Source organism: Nicotiana tomentosiformis, chromosome 6, assembly GCF_000390325.3.
Source record: "Nicotiana tomentosiformis chromosome 6, ASM39032v3, whole genome shotgun sequence".
Taxonomy (NCBI): Eukaryota; Viridiplantae; Streptophyta; class Magnoliopsida; order Solanales; family Solanaceae; genus Nicotiana; species Nicotiana tomentosiformis.
The window spans coordinates 24562937-24579021 of NC_090817.1; the positions used below are offsets into that span (position 1 = coordinate 24562937).

Below are 16085 nucleotides of genomic sequence, written 5' to 3' on the forward strand. Positions count from 1 at the left end.
GATAGCTGATACAATGGCGGCAGCATCGACGTTAAAGTTGTATTCTGATAACCTCGGTGCTTCTTTAGGCCCGATGGTCCTGTCGAAGCTGTTTTTGATCATGAGTCCTCGGTTTCTCTAACATCGATCACTTCCTCTTTCATTTCTCATAGAGTTCTGCCCGGACCCACTACTTCTTCGGTCTCCATTATACGGCTGATACCGATCCCTATTTGATTTCGGTTCACGATCGATGTCTCTCTTTACTCTACCGATGGTTCTGACGAGATATATGGACCCGGAAGAGGCCCCAAGCTCATCATCTTCGACCCTGATTTTCGATTGATATCGGTTATATACATCATCCTAAGTGATGGCCAAATATTCCACCAGGTTCTGTTTCAACTGTTGTGAAGCCAATGAGCCCCGAATATTGAGTCCTTGGGTGAAAGCCTAAACAGCCCAATCATCAGTGACCGATGGCATGTCCATTCGTTCCATTTGAAACCGGGACACGAACTCTTTGAGCATCTCGTTATCCTTCTGTTTTACTTTGAAAAGGTCTGATTTTCTGGTCTCGACCTTGATGGCCCCTACGTGTGCTTTCACGAAAGAATGTGCAAGCATACCAAATGAGTCAATATAATAAGGAGGTAAGTTGTGGTACCATATCATAGCTTCCTTTGACAGGGTATCTCCGAACTTCTTCAATAAGACAGACTCGATCTCATCATCCTCCAAGTCGTTCCCTTTGATGGCACATGTATAAGAGGTTACATGCTCATTTGGGTCGATCGTTTCGTTATACTTAGGAATCTCGGGCATGCGAAATTTCTTAGGGATTGGCTTTGGAGCCGTGCTCGGAGGAAAAGGTTTTTGTACGAACTTCTTGGAATTTAGACCTTTCAATACCGGTGGTGCTCCAGGGATTTGGTATAACCTGGAATTGTAGGTTTCTATCTTTTTTGTCATTAGCTTCGATTTTCTTCTTCCCTGATTCTACCCGTTTTGTCAATTCCTCGAGCATCTTTATGATCTCGGGGTTAGTCCCCGATTCATTTTCCTTTTTCCTCTCTGCGACTGGTTCATCCCTGTGGATGACTTCCCGGGGTGGATCGGGTTCAACTCTGCTCGGTGCGCGGCTTTGGTTCTGTAATTGAGCTATCGCCGCCTATTGAGCCTGTAGCATTTCGAAGATCACCCTTAAACTGATCCCCTCTCCACCGACATTTTGTGTATTTTGAGCCGCCGATCGGGCTCCACCACGAACGCTATTCTCGGGGTCGGTAGGCAGGTTTGTGTTGATATCCACATGTGAATTGGCGTCAATTGGGTTTGCGACTGAAATTCCGATGGAATCAGCGGGCGGTACTTCGTCACCGGGCACTATGTTGTTATTTTCACCGTAATGACCGGACTCGTTGTCAATATGTAGGGGTGTTGATTGAGAGTTCGACATTTTAAGTTTTAACTTGAAATTAGAGACCCTTCAAAGAACAAGTGTAAAGTAGTGTGTGTTATGGAAATTTGTATCAAATAACCACTATTATCCTTAGCCCTATGGTGGGCGCCAAACGATTTACCCTCAAAATCGGATAACAATTGAATTTGTAAGTAATTTTAAGGATACGTGGACTAACTTGATACAAAACGATAATATCTTGCATTCACTGGGTTCAACTTAATTCTAAACATCCCAACTTCCAGTGATTTCTCAGGATTAACAACCCAACTTTATGCTCAACCAAAATGGAAGAGCAAAAGCAATTACTTTAAAGCAATTTTCCAAAGAAACAAAGTAAAATTAAGTACCATAGCAATTTTTCCAAAGAAACAAAGAAAAATTAAGTACCATATTTGGGGGAATTCCATGCACAATAAATACAAATGAGGAGGGAAACTGGCAGACTTATAAGCTAGGCATAAATACAAACATGAGGAAGTAAATCGGAAAACTTAAATAAGCTAGACTGTGTTATAGACTTGTAGTACAGGATTTGGAAGGGATAGTTAATAAGTGGGGAGGTACTTCCACAACATATTGTATATGCAATGGTACCAACAGAATTAAGTTGTGGTCTGATATTTGGTGTAGAAAGTTGTCCAATATTAACAGTCTACCAGCAACTGTTTTCAGTTGTCAGTCACAAAACGGCCTGGGTCTCAGATGTTTATTCACACAACGACTTCAAGATGGAAGGTTAGTAGTTATCTGAAACCTTTAAGCTAAATAAATCTCTTTGAAACAGCTAATCCCGGAAACTATGTATAATACAATAGTAGATATGTATAATACAATAGTAGACACTCCTAAACAATAGTAGACACTAGATTGCAATTGAAATAAATAATGATAAAGTAAATGCAAACCACGCGAATTGAACAGTCTTAATTTTGGAAGGTTAATCACCCTCCAGCCAGATACGCTTCGATCGGTGTCAGGATACAGAAGAACAAGAGCTTAAAGAGAAATAATAATAATGTATTGCTTTGGTATGCGTGTTACAATGTCTTCAATGAATTATCAGACCTCCCTTTATATAGTAGAAGAGTCCTACTTTAGGTATAGTTCTATAAAAGGTAAAAATCCTTTGATTTGCTAATTGTCGGTTCCTTATTAATACGCGCCGAGATTCCCGCCACAACATCTTCCCGGTTACGGATATTTCGGTCTTCTGTTGGTTATGCTAACAATGTTTCTTCGAGCTCGTTCGGGGCTAGGGTCGACTCCGGGGTCTCGGACTCAATGTTCTCAAAGGCGGGTGTTCTGACCCCGGGTTCTAGCCCGGTGTGACTTGGAGTCGATCTTCAATCTTGCATTGTTATGTTCCGAGCATGTCCTTTCATGTCGTAGGCGAACTCGATCCCGACCGTATACATAAGGATACATCAAATACAAGTTAAACAAATTTAAGTCCTGAAATTGCATGAATATGATAGGGTGTCAAATATTTTACGACGCTCTATCCTTTACAATAATAAAAAATTGTCAAATAAGTTGAACTGAATGAGGTGAAAAAAGGGTTAATAATAGCTAATTTGTTGAGCAATCTGATGCTTTGTTTTCAAATTTGATGCTGAGGATTTGTTGAGCAACTAAATGGGGATTTGTTTTCAAATCCGAAGAAAACTGAGGGAGAAGAAAGAAGAAGAAATTTATTTTCAAATTTATTCTGCCTTTAGCTAGGTAACAATGATAAAAAGAATTCCTTCGGGGACATCCGACTGAAAATGAAAAACACAAATTATAAAAATGTCTTTAAGACTAGTGAAGTATTTTAATATAAATAAAATCTTTGCTTACCAAAATATATATATATTTATATAATTAAGTTTAGGACAGATTACTCCTTGCGGATGCGTCGCGACCACGACTTGAGTACATATGAAATTTTCTCTAAATACTAAAGTATCTTTTTTTTACTCCAAAACCCTAGCCGTTTCTTTCTCAATGAAAAAAGTTTTTTTTGAACATCCTAGCACATTTATAGGCAATTAATTAGGGTTTAGGTGTAGTATTAACTGATGGCCAAAAAACCAATCAACACCCTATACCCAATAGTATATTCTAACAACTCAAATATCTTGACTACTTTTTTTCTTCACTATTATAATTTTGGAAAGCTTAACGCAGCTTAAATTTTTGGAGGCTCGTTTGCATCAAAGCATTATCTCAAACAATACCAACAAATTAAAGAAATTATCAAAGGAAGAAAATAACAAGCAAGCAAAAAGAAGATGTTCTTTTCCTTATAAGCTTTTTCTTGTTTTGTTTTTTACAATGTCGCTGAGTACCACTGTATTTATCAAAAGGGAGCAACCATAGAAATGCAATCCCTTAAAATCAAGTTGCGCATTTGAAAAGACAAGGGGAAGACAAAAAAAAGTTGACAATAGGTTTCAATCATACTGGTTTACTATACTAACATTGGTACCTTTCAACTTTCAAGTTTGAAGTGAAAGACAGCTCCCAAAAAACAGATCTAGTGGCTATCTTTATTTGAAATATGAGCCGCTAAATTTTTTCCTACCTCCTAAAATAGAAAATGAAAAAGACTATTCGCATCCCACTTGTTTATATTCGCGGCACATCTTCCTTAGATCTTTCTAGTGAATAATATTAAAATGTTTATCAGGAAATCAAAAAAAACATTGAGGACATCTCAGCGCCAAATTCCAACCAAACAAGTCTAAAGATAAAGTTGCATGCATTGGGGCTCCATCATTGGCGCACCAGGCGTAGCATTATGTTTCAATAAATACAATAATTTTTCTACATTGTATATAAGCAACAAAAATATTTCAAATTTCGAATCCTCTCAAACTATATGAAATAAAATAACACAGGAGTTAATTGTAGCTTTTAATTACCAAAACATTTTCTCGTAAAGTGAAACATCTCTATAACAACAATTCACTATAAAAATCACGTTTTTCTCAGAACCAATTTTTAAAGTTATATTTTATATCTCTATAAAAAAAAATTACCTATAAGAACAACAACCATATTTATAGCAGAACGCTATTTGTAAAATCATCCCTCCCATATAGAATCTTTAAGGTTGCTTATAATAATTCTAAAAATATGCACACAATCTTTCTATTGCACAGACTTTCTATTTTGCATAAGGAATCTTCCATTGGACAAGTGCCAAAAAATACTTAGATAGAAGATTTAATTGTTAAGTTCTTAGATTGTCTTCAAGTAAAAACTATTGGATACCTTTTTGCTGAAAATTTGGATAAAATCTTCGTCAATTCAAGCGTTATATCGCTAGTAAGAGAATGAAATCTATGAAACAAGCTACAATTACAAAGTTCTTCCATTAATCTTGAAAGAATTTATTTTGTAAGTAACTTTAAATTTGTGCCTTAGAGTTTAAATCTTTACACATTTAGTTATGAATTTATTAATAATATATTAGCTTTCTTCCATATTTAACTAGTGAAATATGCATATTTTTTGAGATTTTAGATTTAAATAATTTTTTTATCGTTTATATGTAAGATTAGAAAAGAAAAAATAATTGATATTTGGATAAGTTTTATCTATAATGGCAAAAAAAAAAATTTAAAGCCAAATAATTTTATAGGTGTATAACATATATGAGAACAAATAAGACTGGCATTGAGAGAGCCCACTGTACAGACATCACTAATCATGCAAAACATTGTCTCGTACAACCATCAATAATCACGCGAAACATTTTATAGAGTTAAAGTTTTTTATGAGGGAAAAGGCCAATTTGCCTCGGTAATATTTGAAATTGAGCTAGTTTGTCCTCTGTTGGTAAATGTTACTCGGTGTGAGGAGACAATTTGTTTTTATCTGAACCCCTAAAACGCTCTGGTATGAAGTTATTAATAAATTATAGTAAAAAATTGAGAAGTAAATTTACACCTCTTTAATTCGAAAATTGGAACAGATGAAGCACCTAGGGGAAATAGGAAACGGTTTAATAAGCTCAAATGCTTAATAGTACAGCGGAAGCGAAACTGAACAATTTCAAACAGTACATAAACAAATTTTGAGCATTTTCCTTCTTTTTATTATATTGAGTTCTATTTATCATTGCTTTGTTTGTTATTATCCTAAGACATGAGCATTGGACAAACAACGCCTAAAAGTAACTTCAATGTATTGACTGGCTATAGAAATGAAAGAAGTACAGAATACAACTACATCTGGAAATGTATCGTACAAACTATGAGCCCAATTCCTATAAGAATGTACATCCCCTATATATTTTTGGTGTGTACAGTATTGAATATGTGAAGTCACAAAAACAGAACCAAGGTCAATTTGTCTTTGTTATTGCCCCCAAAAAGAATGAATACTCTGCCTCCAAGGTTCTTCTTCCTCTTCTTAGAATTCAGTGTCACAACTGATCAGTAAACAGCACTAAGAATTCCATATCTTCTGACATATATGCCAGACTTTTCCAAATCTTTTGCTATGACAAATTACAAGCTTTTTACTTTTCAGTATCTACTGCCTGAACCCCAGATTTAATGTCTGGTTAGGACACTGAATTCCAAACTGGTCGACAGTATTCGTATAGGTTTGAGAAAATCCATTTATATTCTGTTGGAAGTATCCTGATTTATCAACCCCTTGATTTCTGATTCTGCTTTCAACTTCTTCATCCAGATTAATTCTTTCTACCTTGGTGTTACCTCGAAAATTCGTAGGCTGGACATACCCATCATTTAGAAAATTCATATAGTTGTTGTTGTTATGGTTGTGTATGTGGTTGTTAACATGCCCTTGAGGAGCTTGAACGCCTGGAGCTTGATTTGCGGGGCTCAATTCTGGCATTGGTTTGAGCCCCGCAAGGATTGCCCAATCAAAGTTGGCGGAATCCAGGCGTTCAAGATTCAACTTTTCACCTTGTTGGAAATTCTTAAGGGAATTCAATCTCGGCAAGTTAGAAAACTTGTGATCCATCTCAGGTAACGATTCGAGCATATCATCGAAATGGGACGACGATGAAGTTGAAGAACCATGGCTGTATTCTTTGCTGTTCAAACCGGACATATAAGGCTTTTGTCCACTTGAATTCTTCTTATAAATTCGACAGAGGACCCATTCATCTAGCTGAAATATACATAACAAAAAACTCATTAACAAATGCCTAAAGATATTTGACCAAAAAAGGATATATAGTTGCACTTTTGGTCCTCCAATTATTTGTAAATTCTAATTTTGACCCTTGCAATATTTGAATAAGCACATTGAACCTTCAATTAATTAAATACATATAATCTTCTACCCCTTTATAGGGAAATTGTGCTATTTTTATACTACTCTTAGAACTATATTACATGAGTAATTAACTTGTTTAAGTGCACAAATCAATATTCAAAGGTCTAAAGACACAAATTTCTTTTTATTTTTCAAAAACAAAAAGGAAAAAAAGGGATACGTGTATTTACCTTTGAACTTCCATTTTTCCTTGAAGGTTCAAAGAGTCTATATTCATGCATAATCCAATTGGTTTTGGTTCCTTTTGGTGCTTTACCCACATAAAACACAAGTGCTTTCTTAATTCCAACTTTTCTTCCTTGTGATGTTATGACCTTATCAGTTCCCGTTGCTTTCCAATAACCAGTACCAGCAACTCTATTTGGTCGAGATCCATTTGGATACTTCCTATCTCTTGGACTAAAAAAATACCATTCTTTTTCACCAAAAAGTGCCTTACCTGTACAATTTAATAAGAAATCATCAATTAACAACAATCGAGTAATACTAAAAAAAGAATAAATTGAGTTTCTAGTCTGTCTAACTTCTCATTTTAGATTTCATTCCTTAATGATAGTGATTTTATAAACACACGAATATTATGATATATTTAAGATCATAATTTTTTTAAGAATCTATCCTTCTTTTCTTAAATTTCATTTTAATCAATTAAACATGTTCATTGAAATAGTAAAGTTATACTATCCGTATGATCACGAGTTCAAACCGTAGAATCAGCCACTAATCCTGAAAAATAATCATTAATACTTGTATTAGGGTAGATTATCTAATAAGGTGCGGCTCTTCCCAGACCCTACTGGCTTGTGCACCGATTTTAAAACATGATCGTTGTAACAGAGGGAGTAATTGTATAAATTGGGAACTTACTTGGAAGAACCCAAGGGTCGAATTTGTACAAATCAATATCTCCAATGATTTGCATAGAGAAGTCATGGCCTGCAACTTTCTTGCATAAATATTGAACTAAAAGCTCTTCATCAGTAGGATAAAAACGAAACCCTGGTGGCAAACTTAATTGCAAAAGAGGGTCTTTTTCTTGGACACCCATCTTCAAAATTTAGATTATTTTTTTAGTAAAAGAAATTAAGAAGCTCAGAGAATAACAGAGGAAATTATTAAAATGGTGAGAATAATAAAACTAATTCTCTAAACTTCTTTTTCTTTTGAGAAATGGGAAATGTGGGGGATTTATATACGGACGAAAGTAGAATAGAGATAAGTACGGTTGTCCTTTTCTAAGGACCCCAATAAAGTCTTGACAGTTCCAAAATGTGACACGTAGAGAAAGTTAGGCATTTAGCAGCCGACCTTATCTAAGCAGTAAAGACTTGGAGCAAATGCATGAACCCAAGCAAAAGAGTTTTAAAAAAATACCCTTAAGGTCCCCTACAACGTGGCACTCTCTCACGTAATTTCTAGAAGATTGAATCTTCGCTTTTTTGTCTGCAGTTTTCACCTGAGATTATAAACAGTACCCACTGTTTGGAAGAGGATAAATAGGAGAAAAAGGTGAACGATTTTTTTTCCATCCGATGTCCAATATTTGATAACTATCATAAAGTCTAATTAATCTGAATTTACGTGTGAGTCATTCATAGGAGAATCCTTTTCTTTTTGAAATTTTTCCTTCCTAGAGCTTAACCCCAAACTTTTGGTTAAGATTAAGCGAATTCAAGATTTAAAATTTTTGAGTTTAGATTCAAAATTTTATTATATTTCATCTAATTTAATGTGTTTAAAATTTGTTATTTATACATATTTACTGAGTTTTCACGTAGATAAAGAGAATTTGACTCGAAACTATGAGTTTAGGCAGAGACGAATTCAGAATTTAAACTCTATGGATTTAATCTCTAAGTCTTTTAGCATTAAACTCATTATATTTTTAAAATTTTAAGTTCATATCTACTATTCATTATAATTTTAATGAATTTTAATATGTAAATTATGCTCCGCATTAAAAGCATTAGGATCATATGAACCCAGTACCATAAAGCTAGATACACTCCTCAATTTAGGTGAACTCATAATATTTCTTCGAGATATATTTCTCATTGCAAAGATTTTATCCATACTATCACAATCTTTAATGCTGCAAAAGATACTCTAATTTTGATTTGAAATTTTATATATTATGGACTTTTTTTTCTTTTATTGCAAACTTTCTCAAATTCTGTTAGGATAGGGAATCCGGGTAGTGCGAAATATAGCCAAACAAAGACAATGAAAGTTGATAACAACGACAATTAAAGTAGATAAAGAAGACACAAATTTAACGTGGTTCGGTCAAAGTGACCTACGTTCACAAGCGGAGAGGGGCAATTTACTATAACAATAAGAGTATAAAAGAGAGTACAAAATTAGAGTAAATACTCTAATTAAGCCCAAATGCCCTAAGGGAATAACCTCACAAGATCACTCCAAAGAAAGGGTTCACACAAGTGCTTCCCAACACTAACTCTCATAAAAAATACTCTTAATAAAGGAAGAAAGGAAGAAACAAGAAATGAAGACTCAAGTCTTGTTGGTGTGTTTCCAAATGAGTAGAGAGTCCTCATTATATAGGAAGAGAAGAAATAAATGCTTGGCCAACAATTGGCCACATCCTCTCAAAATACAAGGCCATTTATTTGGCCAACAAGACCTTAAATAAAAGGCTCCAAATGTACCAACAAGGCTCACAAATAAAAAGCCTAAAAATAAGGCCACCTTTTACAAATCTCCACATTGGCCTAATTTTTGTTGATATAGTAAATTTGCTTCACCTTCTCCGCAAAAGCCCCAACGGGCATATGTCAAAATTTAATGCCATCAAAATTAGACAAGTTGTCTGATAACGAAACTGCAGTAGGGCCTATAACAGTGGAGCCCAATAAAGTATACAACGAACCAGATCTGTGTGCTTGCATGATCACAAGAGCATCTTGAAAAACTTTTATTAAATCCCTATAGTGAATTTGCACCATAGGGATTCTAAAGTGCCCAAAGATATGAGATTTTTCTTCAACTCAGGAACATATCTAACATCAGTGAGAGTTCTTACAATATCATCGTGCATTCTGAACCGAATTGTACCTTTGCAAGTAACATTGTTACCCAGTTGGAAAACTCCACCTGCAACTGAATCATATGTAGAAAATAAGTCCCTGCTAAGACACATATGATATGAACAATCGGAATCTAAAATTCACTCATTGTCTAATCTGAAACTAGTTTCAGTTGCTAAAAATATAGTTCCCTCAATCTCATCAGTTGCTACACTAGTTTCGGCGGTGTCAGTATTTTTGTGCTCATTTTTTCTTTCTTTATGCTTTTCTTTATTTTTCAGTTTATAGCATTCAGAGATATTGTGACATTTCTTATGACAATAGCGACACTGTAAATTATTGTATCTGGATATGGAGTCGGATTTGCCCCTAACAAACAAGCCAACTTCTGCTTGAGTTCCACTAGCTTCCTCAGTAATATCAATATCTATCTGTTCTTTTGATTTTAAGATAGATTTAATATCCTTATAAGAGATATTATCCTTTGCATAAAGCATAGTATCTCTTATATGCTTAAAAGATGGGGTAGAGAACAAAGCAGTAACACGGCTTGATCCTCATCTTTAATTTCAGCATCTATATTACTCAAATCCATAAAAATGGAATCAAAGGTGTCAAGATGAGAGAGAATAGAGGTACCTTCACCCATACGAATTGTATAAAGCTTCTGCTTCAGGTAAAGTCTATTTTCCACCATCCTCTTCATATATAAGGTTTTCAATTTTTCCCATATGCCTTTGGCTGTGGTTTCTATAGAAACTTCACATAAAACCTCATTTGAGAGATTTAAAATGATACCTGCTTTTACCCTTTTGTCTATGACGGCAAACTCCTCATCCGTTATTTTATCCGGCTTCTTCTCCTTTCCTTGCAACGCCAATTCTAAGCCATCCTGAATTAGGATAGCTTCCATCTTTAATTGCCATATTCCGAAGTTTGCACTTCGGTCAAATTTCTCAACATAGGTATTTGTTAGAGTCATATTGGCTACTGAAATAAACCCGATTTTATCCGGCTCTGATACCATCTTATTAGGATCGGGAACCCGGGTAGTGCGAAATATAGCCAAACAACGGTATAATGGCAATAACAAAGACAATGGAAGTTGATAACAACGACAATTAAAGTAGATAAAGAAGACACAAATTTAACGTGATTCGGTCAAAGTGACTTACGTCCACAAGCGAAGAAGGGCAATTTACTATAATAATAAGAGTACAAAAAAGAGTACAAAATTAGAGTAAATACTCTAATTAATCTCAAATACCCTAAGGGAATAACCTCACAAGATCACTCCAAAGAAAGGGTTCACACAAGTACTTCCCAACACTAATTCTCATACAAAACACTCTTAATAAAGGAAGAAAGGAAAAAACAAGAAATGAAGACTCAAGTTTTGTTGGTGTGTTTCCAAATGAGTAGAGAGTCCTCATTATATAGGAAGAGAAGAAAGAAATGTTTGACCAACAATTGGCCACATCCTCTCAAACAACAAAGCCATTTATTTGGCCAACAAAGCTTTAATAAAAGGCTCTAAATATGCCAACAAGGCTCACGAATAAAAAGCTTATAAATAAGGTCACCTTTTACAAATTCTTTTAAGTATTTTGAATTATAAAACTTTTTTTTTTGGGAGTTTGTAAGCAAAGAGGGAGGATGGAGTGTGGGACACGTGCAAATACGTGGAGAAGAGAAGGGGGGCTAGCGTTTTTTGGAGTTGGGTGGTACCGTTTTATTAATAATTGGGATGCGAAAGCGAGTGTAGAAGAAAAGTCTTGTAAAGATGTCATCTATGGGCGACACGTTTGCATTATTTTAAAAAGGCACTTTGGTTCTTCTTTTTGACATATTTCTTTTGTGTATTTTTTTCTTTTTTTTGTCTTTTGTGAATTTTTCACTTAGGCTTTTCGGATTTTGCTTCTATTATTTCATATTCTTATTCAGTTTTTTCCCAGGTCGGTAAAGGTGTTATACGGGCAAATTCGGAATTCAAATCGAAATTTGAATTTTTTAAATTTTTTGTTTAGATTCTCTGATTACGGATTGAATTTATTTGTAGATTTTGAATTAGATGTTAGATTTGCTACGTTGAATATTTGAAGATCCGAAAATTCAAAATATCTATTACCTTATATTTGGTGTTATTCATTAGTCATAAGTCAATTATCAATATGCCTAATACTAATAAGTCCATACTATATCTATTAGACATTAGCTCATATACTCAATACTAATACTAAGTAATTGTTAGAGTATTTTGTTTACATGGTTTTTATTATTGTTAATTCTTACTTGCCTTATTAATGTTTGTGTTGCATTTCCTTGATAATGTTTCATTACTTGTATGAATACTTTATTTGGATGATTGAGGTGATAATGAAAAATTATTAAGCAATGTACATGAAGAATTCATTTGGATGTTCATTTTCGTAGGAACAAAAAGTAGCTCAACTTCAAAACCGAAAAGTTGAAATATCCGAGTAAATAATCCAAAACCAAACTTAAAAGTTCGAGCAAATTTCACTACTAGAAATTCGGTAAAAACCGACCACGGTCGATCGACCAATTTTGGTCGATCAAAAAATCGGCCGCGGTCGACCGATCAATTCTGGTTGATCAAAAAACCGACCAAAGTTGGTCGGTTTTTCAAAATATTTTATTTTTTAAGTTTTTTTTTACTAAACCGACCAACTTTGGTCGGTTTTCTTTGGCGCAAAAATGCGGAAAACTATTTTGAAGTTCCGCAAAATTTATTTTTCAAGAAACCGATCAACTTTGGTATGTTTTTCATTTAAAATAAATTTAAATTAATATTAAAAAAATCGACAGAAATCGGTCGGTTAATTCGGCCAGTCATTTTAAAAAACCGACCGAATTTGATCGGTAATTTTATTTTTTAATAAAATCGACTAACTTTGGTCTGTTATTTTCGTGCGAAAATATAATTAAAGAGTATAAACAAAATAAAAGGCAGTCTTAAAACAAAAATGCACCAATGGTCTAGTGGTATAATAGTATCCTGCCACAGTACATACCCCGGTTCGATTCCCAGATGATACATTTTTTAATTACATAATTAAAATACCGACCAACTTTGGTCGGAAAAATCGCTCACTTTTGTCGGTTTTTTCGACAATTTTTTTTTTTGAATTTAGTTGACCGACCAAAGTTGGTCGGTATGCCCTTCCGACCTTCAAAATACCGACCACACATTAATGGTCGCGTTTTGGACGGTTATTGGCCATTACCGATCAACTTTGGTCGATTTGTTTTGGACGGTTTTTCCCGAATTTCTAATAGTGTCTGGGCTTATTTGAATTAAACTTGCATTATCATTTTTTCAATCTGAAAACTAAAATTCCAATTTAAAATTTTTATATCCAATTTGAATTGCACAAACATTTGCTCCTAAATGTCGGAGTTAGTGAAAGTGATGAAAACATCCGCTCCAAACATTCGCTCCTAAATCTATTTTTTAGCATTATTTATCAATAAAATTGATCATATTAACCTTAATTTGTCCATTAAAAATATAACAAATACTTTTAGATTCTTTATTTCAAGGGCAACTTTGAAAAAAAAATAACTCCTTAGTATCTGAAAAAATTAAATATTATGTAAAATAAAATTAATTAAAATGAATCTGAAGAAGTAATACTTTAAACGTGTTTTTTTAATAATCTTCTCTCCCAATTATTTGGGCACACCGCCACCCATAAAAAAGTAAGGTCAAAGACTCGGCTTGGATCGAGATTAGGGAAGGATGGCATAAAGCTAATAGATTGGACTATTTTATTCTGTCTTTGATTAGATTCTTTTTGACTATAGTTCACGTGGCACTATTAAATGAAATCAAAGAGCATATGATTGGGCTATCGTGATTAAAACTATGACAAGTTAGCTATATTTGGTAGGTTTATATTAGGCACGTCGATTGCTTTTTCATAATTCGTATTTGATGACGTTGAGCTTTGTATGTCCATATACTTCTCACTTTGCCACGTGCATTTAGTTATACTTATTCACATAATAAAGTCAAGCTACTTTTTTTCATTATCATTTTATCTATTAATCAAATAAAAAGGAAAAAATAATAATACAGATGGCTTTGATACGAAGATTTAATACTATTAAAAACTTTCATTATTTGAAAGAAACAAAAAGTACCCACATTAGATTAAAGCAATTCTGTTTCCAACAAGTTGCACATTTTGCTTGACGAGTAATTAACTCGGTCATTTTGCACACGAATTTGATGCATTTGAATTCACAATAGAACTTTCTGAATTGATTCAAACAACTTTATTATTAGTTCTCTCTATAAGCATTTGAATGACTTCGAATTTGAACTTTTGGCAGTGTACAGATAAAAAAAATTGTGTCAACCCTTTTTAACATCTAAAATAAAAGTATTGCTCCATATAAAATGGGATGATGGAGTACAATTTGTTATTAATTGGTGCAATAGTTAATGCTCTATAAAGTTTGTGCTTAGGTTATCTTATTATTTGTTGTTAATGCTCATTTTTTCAAATACTTTCTAATACCTTCTAATACTTTCCTTACTATTTTTTCATGACTTTTTTTTTTTTTTTACTACGGGCTTTCTTTTTCGACATTGAAAATAGGGTTTATTGGAAACGGCCTTTTAACCTTCACAAGGTAAGAGGTCTGTGTCAGAAGCGAATCCAAATTTGAAGGTGACGGGGCGCATGAGCAGATTGCTCAACCTGTAGCCCCATCAGACTTTTGATCTTAAGGGTTTCAAGCAAAATATATGATCGTTATATATATTATTTTTGCCGAGGTTAACAGGGTCAGGTAACCCCTCTACTCAATACATAGGTTCGCCTAGCTTTGAACTGCGCACATACTACTCGATCTCTCCGGACCCTATTTGTTAGATTACACTAAGGAGTCGTTTGGTTGGGAAAGAAGTTATCTCATGATTAATTATCTCAGGATTAGTTATTCTGGGATTAGTTATTCCACCCTCCCATAGGGATAAAAAAATACTACAATCTCGGGATAACTAATTACGAAATTAGTTATACCACGATTTTATCCCAACCAAACATAAAATAAACTCTTCTCAAATTTAATCTCGAAATTAATTATCTCTTATCTCTCATATCAAACGAGTTCAAAGTATGTTATTGTTGGATATTGGATCCGAATATCGGGTCTCTACATGTGAGTTGGCCCATCCCATTTGGAAAAGAAAGAATTTTAGAAGAGATAGGGTTTGAAATAACCTCCTCAAAGAGGTTCCTACACATTTAAGTGTAGCGGGAGCAGTTTTCCCGTAACTGCTATTTTCTTTCTCTTTTTAAATACAATTGTTTTCTTCTTCTTTAAAAAAAATAGAGATGAGAGTAAGAGTGCGATAAAAAACTTCTTTCTCATCTCTTCCCAATCAATACAAGAAGACATTTAGTTTCGTGGTAATTTTGCTTTGTCTTCTAAGAAATAAAGTGGACTTAGGAGCAATTTTTCGATTGAGATTTGATTCGGTTGCGTTAACAGGTACAAATTCATGCCACTGTTACTGTATTTTTGCTTTCATTGGTATCCGAGCCGCATTAATTGCTTCCTAGTCAATTTTCTATGTTAAATATGTGTTTATTAACTACGACTGAGAATATATATTCTGTGTTAACAGTGATTTGACGTAAAACTAGTGTAATAAAGAACTGCAATAACTACTGTTAAAGTTGAATTGCTTTTTTTTTTTTTTTTTTTCTAGTTTCGATAAATTGTTGTCTCCTAAACGTTAAAGAAATTATATGGAGGATTAGATATCTAACCCTTCACAACCAATGTGAATTGCAGTAACTTCCATATTCTAATTTATTTTAATGGATGTCATTTAAAGTCATTATTGATTCCTAGAAATCTACATGGACTAGTGTACCTTTTAGCATATATGTGTAAGAGTTAGTATTCTATTGATACATGAATGTCCTAGCAAACATGTAAATTGTTATTATATATTTTATTTTAATAAAATTTAAATTATGTTGTTTGTCTCACCAATTACATATATTATTTATTATTTTATTTTGTAATGGATTGAGACTTGAAATAAAGTACATACTAAGAAGTGATTTTAATATTAATTAAAATATTTAGATACAGACGATGAATGAAAACTTAGTGACCTTTCGATTCTATACTAAATGTAGAATTAATATTATAATTAATTTGCTTGAGTGTGTAATCACATGCATAAATTGACTGCTATATATATTGATGAGTTAAACTTGTAATATTGTCTCTAATAACAGACATGG

The 16085-nt window shown here is 33.7% G+C and overlaps 1 protein-coding gene across 1 annotated transcript; it reads right to left on the reverse strand.

Moving 5' to 3' along the window:
* Positions 1-5601: 5601 nt before the first annotated feature.
* On the reverse strand, positions 5602-7912 carry LOC104110360 (NAC domain-containing protein JA2-like). The gene is made up of 3 exons (XM_009619829.4): positions 7613-7912; positions 6916-7184; positions 5602-6577 (listed from the first exon to the last, which is right to left on the reverse strand). The coding sequence occupies exons 1-3, from the start codon at positions 7791-7793 to the stop codon at positions 5969-5971; spliced, it is 1059 nt and encodes a 352-aa protein (XP_009618124.1). The 5' UTR covers positions 7794-7912; the 3' UTR covers positions 5602-5968.
* Between the last annotated feature and the right edge of the window lie 8173 nt (positions 7913-16085).

Excerpts from the sequence above, each read along its gene's own strand:
- LOC104110360 (XM_009619829.4), bottom strand. The coding sequence starts at position 7,793 with ATGGGTGTCCAAGAAAAAGACCCTCTTTTGCAATTAAGTTTGCCACCA. Across the intron at positions 7,185-7,612 it reads CGACCCTTGGGTTCTTCCAA|GTAAGGCACTTTTTGGTGAA; the intron begins GTAAGTTCCCAA and ends TAAATTGTACAG. Across the intron at positions 6,578-6,915 it reads GGAAAAATGGAAGTTCAAAG|CTAGATGAATGGGTCCTCTG; the intron begins GTAAATACACGT and ends TGTATATTTCAG.